General features: G+C 38.1%; 1 protein-coding gene across 3 annotated transcripts; it reads right to left on the minus strand.

The window, feature by feature from the left end:
• Positions 1-295: 295 nt before the first annotated feature.
• On the minus strand, positions 296-3,756 carry LOC104119230 (GATA transcription factor 8). 3 transcript variants are annotated; one of them, XM_018778655.3, is made up of 4 exons: positions 3,624-3,756; positions 3,198-3,268; positions 2,435-2,701; positions 296-1,447 (listed from the first exon to the last, which is right to left on the minus strand). In XM_018778655.3, exons 3-4 carry the CDS (start codon positions 2,654-2,656, stop codon positions 731-733), a joined length of 939 nt encoding a protein of 312 aa, XP_018634171.1. In that variant the 5' UTR covers positions 2,657-2,701; positions 3,198-3,268; positions 3,624-3,756; the 3' UTR covers positions 296-730. The 3 variants fall into 3 exon arrangements, with proteins under 3 accessions (XP_018634171.1, XP_009628969.2, XP_070031184.1); XM_009630674.4 differs by having other exon boundaries at positions 3,475-3,712; XM_070175083.1 differs by lacking the exon at positions 3,624-3,756 and having other exon boundaries at positions 3,198-3,334.
• Between the last annotated feature and the right edge of the window lie 433 nt (positions 3,757-4,189).

Below are 4,189 nucleotides of genomic sequence, written 5' to 3' on the forward strand. Positions count from 1 at the left end.
AAAGTCACAGTCTTCTCACCCACTCTAAGCATGAATTTTCTCTCGTATATATCCAATATTGCTCTACCCGTTGCTAAGAATGGTCTTCCTCAGATGAGGGGGACCTCCTTGCTCTCCTCCATATTCTCCATATTTTAACTTATTTTAAGCACTTTTTGATTTTGTCAAACACTTAAAAAAGCTAAAAAGAGCTTAAAAGCTGATTTGAAATTTGACCAGCTTAACAGTCAATCCAAACGCCCTCTAATTATATGACCATTTATGAAATTTGGTAAGTTACGAAGGAAAAGCAATCTGAAGACATAATCCAAAGTATTACTCATTTCAGAGTCACCTAATAACAAACTCACTACAAAAAGAATTCCCATCCAAATGATGAGAAATTAAGGACAAAAGTCTAATAAAGAGATCAAAACCAACCCCACGCCTATTTTGAACTTCAAAAGGACCTAAAATGACGCTAAAGCTATACTCCAGCCCTAAACTCCACTCTTAACCCCTTTCAGTGCCCTCTCTTCTCATCATTCCCCTCTCTCTACCACCTAAAATATGATCGTCTAATTCCCCCCATTACATCTCTGTACAAAGAACCAACGAAAAAACAGCAAGCAAATAACATTAACTGAAATGAGAAATGCAGAGAGGACACAAAAAAGACTATGACTAGGTAAAGCTATTCTCTGCTTCCTTTTTCCCTTCCCTTTACATCTACTCCTCCACTGAGGATGTGCTACTCGGATTGAACTCCTGTTGGATGGTTGTTGCTGGCTGTGGCGTTGTTCTCGGGAATGTCCTTGGTTCTCATTTCAAGAACCTTCTTGTGAGAATTGGAATGCATGGATGGAACGAATGTAGGGCTTGCAGCAGGCCGGTACTCAGGGAAGAGCCTTCCTGACTTGTAGCGAACGCCACAAGCGTTGCAGAGGGTCTTCGGTCCCATTGGACCTGCTCTCCATTGAGGTGTCTTGGTTATCTCGCAATGCATGCATCTTCTAACTGCGTGTGCGGTGGAGTTGTGAATTGTCTCGATTGGAGCTAGAGGGATCGTAAATTTGATTTTCTTCATTGGAGACTCTGCCAAGTTTTCGGATTGTGAAGAAGTTACAGGAGCAGCAAATGGCCGGGGATTCTCAATGAAGACTAATGTCGGAGAGATAAGTTGAATCGCTGGCCGAGGATTGAAAGTTGGCGGGCGAGGACGCTTGCTCCTAGCACGTTGTGGACCACGGTGACATGGACTGAGAGGAAAGGTTTTCCCGCCTGAGCAGGAAGAGGAGGAGCTACTGCTGCTGCTCTCGAGCACAGAGACAGGACTCGAAGACTGGAATTTGCTGTGGGATGTCTCCTTGTTGATGGGAGCATTTTCTTTCCCAAGGGTCAAGCCTCTGCCCGAGAAGGAATCCTCCACAAATGTTGAGAGCCATTCAAGTTGTACAATATCCTCATACTGCAAAACAAAGAGAATTCTGATGATTATCCCCAAAAGCAAGATTAGCAAGCTACACAACACCTAATAGAATGTTAGTTCAATATTGTCTCTTTTAGTTACACAGTCATGTAGCTGCAAATAGAATGTCATTATCTTTCATTCATTGTGATGGCCATTCCCTGCGAAATGGCAACCAAATGACCACATGCAAATGGAAAGTGATGGAAGAATTAAGAGAATGACTGAATTCTCCAACTACTACGCAGGAAAGACCAACAGCCATTAACTACTGGAAGTGTAAATCTCAAAATTCAGAAATATTATATATATTGTCTGTCTTGGTCCATTATACGCATGATTATTTGGCCTTAGTGCTCTAAAAGGTAAAGATCAAAGGATCATTATTAAGAAAATACTTTGTGAACAGGACGACCTGGCCTAACGTACAAGCCATATTCAGCTGATATATGCATGGCCGTTTCCCCTAAAACACAATACTAAAATGCTTTTAGAACAAAAGGTTTGAATTTGAAACTGGCAACTCTAAAATAAATTGATTCTGTTGACAAACATTTTATATTCTCACTGTTGCAAATTGCCTGAACATTAAACATATACTACTAAGTTTTTACAAAATCCAAAACCAACCATTGCTACTGCAAAAAAAATGTATAAAACATGAGCTAGCTAATTATGATACATCCATGATATGATTCAAAAACTGACCTCCCTAATTATGACACAATTGCTTAATCATTAATTAACCAAAACTTAAACAAACACCTCGCACCAGCTACTAACAACCACTCAACTCATGACCCATGGGAGTTTCTGTATCAAGCCAATCACGTGACAAGACGCTGTTGATAAACGGATCCACTTAACACCGTTTTAATCAACATCTCCCTAATATTCAATGTATACTGACTTATCATAGACACTTTACCTATGGTAAGTTTTTAAGTACCATAACATAATAATTACACCATGAATTGAGAGACTCACAGGAACAGAGAGCTCGGCCGACAGGTCGGAAGGTGAATTGTTGTAGCTGCCGGAGAAAAGAGGGTCGGAATCCGGTAAGGGCTGATCCCATATGCTTGGGAATTCCTTGCAATCCGTTGAACTAAGGCCACCGCACTCATTCTCTGACGGAAACTCAATCAAGTCATCAATTTGGTCAAAGAAGCTGCCGCAATCTATTTCATCCACGAAATTTGACCCCATTTTACTCTCCTCTTTTTTCTTTCTTTCCTAACTATAACTTTATACCTGTTAAAATGAAAACAGAATAAGTACAAACACAAGGGTGATTCAATTTATCAGCTAGCAAACAAAATGGCTAGTTGAGGTGAATGGTGTTTGCTAGCGTGCGCACGCGGTGAAGGATAGTGGCCCACGACGCCAATGTCTTCAAGCTAGATAATGTTGTCATTGAAAAAAATGCTAGCCAGCTCAAAGAGGCGCGTTACCCATAATTTTGTTACTTTGAAAATTGAAAAAGGAACAAAAACAATTTTAAGCATAATTAAGATTCTGGGACTGGATTCTTGTAATCTTTCGCAAATTTTATACATAATTTTGAAAAATGGGAATACTCCAGAAAAAGTTAAAAGAAGAAAAGAGCTGGTTAGAGCATGCCGACATTTTAGATGGTGAAAAAGCCAGAGAAATGGAGGATGAACTGGAGCAAGCTGGTGCACCGACGCAGAATATAAACAAATTGGAGAAATCTCAAGACACTCAAATGCAAATTCAAGGAGCAAACCTTATGAAAAAACAAGAATTTGCAGGCAAAAAAAGCTTCAAGTATCAATCCCAGTATGGAAAATTAATTCCCTGCAATAAAATTAAGACGAAAATTGTTAGAATATAGTATTATAAAAAGTTAAAGCTTCGTGCTTGGATAAATGTCTCTAGAACCCAAGTTTTTGTTGGCTCATATGAGGCAAATTCAATGCAAACCCATTGTTTCTTTTTACGGCCCAATTCCAAATGAAACGTCAAATGATTAGGAGAAGGTACGTTTGGAAAGAGAGCCAAACCTTAAACTCTACAAAAATCCCGCCAAAATTCAGGGTAGAAAATTGGCTCAACTTTCAAGAAATCCTAGTCTGTGAGCAGAGTGAATAAAAACTCTGAAGAAATAGAAATGTACAAAAACCCAAAACAGAAATTATATTATATTATGTACCTTAACATGAGAAAGAAGAAGTCTATTGGAAATGAAATGAAATGAAAGAGAAGCTAAAAAAAAGGAGAAAGAAGAGTGGTGATGGTATTGGTTGGTGGTTCACTGCTAGCTGTCTTTTTACTATCAAAAACACAGAGAGACTTCGCTGTCGTGATATTTAAGTCACTTCCCCCACTCTCCCACCGCTTTTTCTTTATTTTTTCTTTCTACAGTATATATTTTAATGATATATACGCGTTGTGTGCAATCTTGATTGTTTGTCGTCCTTTAGTGGAAGAGTTAAATAGTTTCAATGTGTATTTCTTTGGATGGTGAGTTAAAGTCCATGGGCAATTTTGGTTCTCACATTAATTGTACCTATGAGCTGATTTCTTGTATATCTTATAGCTCCTTTTTTATTGTATATTGTGTACGTGTTTTGTTTGCATTCAATGAAAATTTAAATCTTAACCGCTCAAATCTCGGTTTTATATATATATATATATATATATATATATATATATATATATATATTATCTCCAAGATGCAAAAGTACAAAAATTTTGGCTGTAAAAACAAAATCTCAA

This window comes from Nicotiana tomentosiformis, chromosome 5 (genome assembly GCF_000390325.3).
Source record: "Nicotiana tomentosiformis chromosome 5, ASM39032v3, whole genome shotgun sequence".
Lineage (NCBI taxonomy): Eukaryota > Viridiplantae > Streptophyta > Magnoliopsida > Solanales > Solanaceae > Nicotiana > Nicotiana tomentosiformis.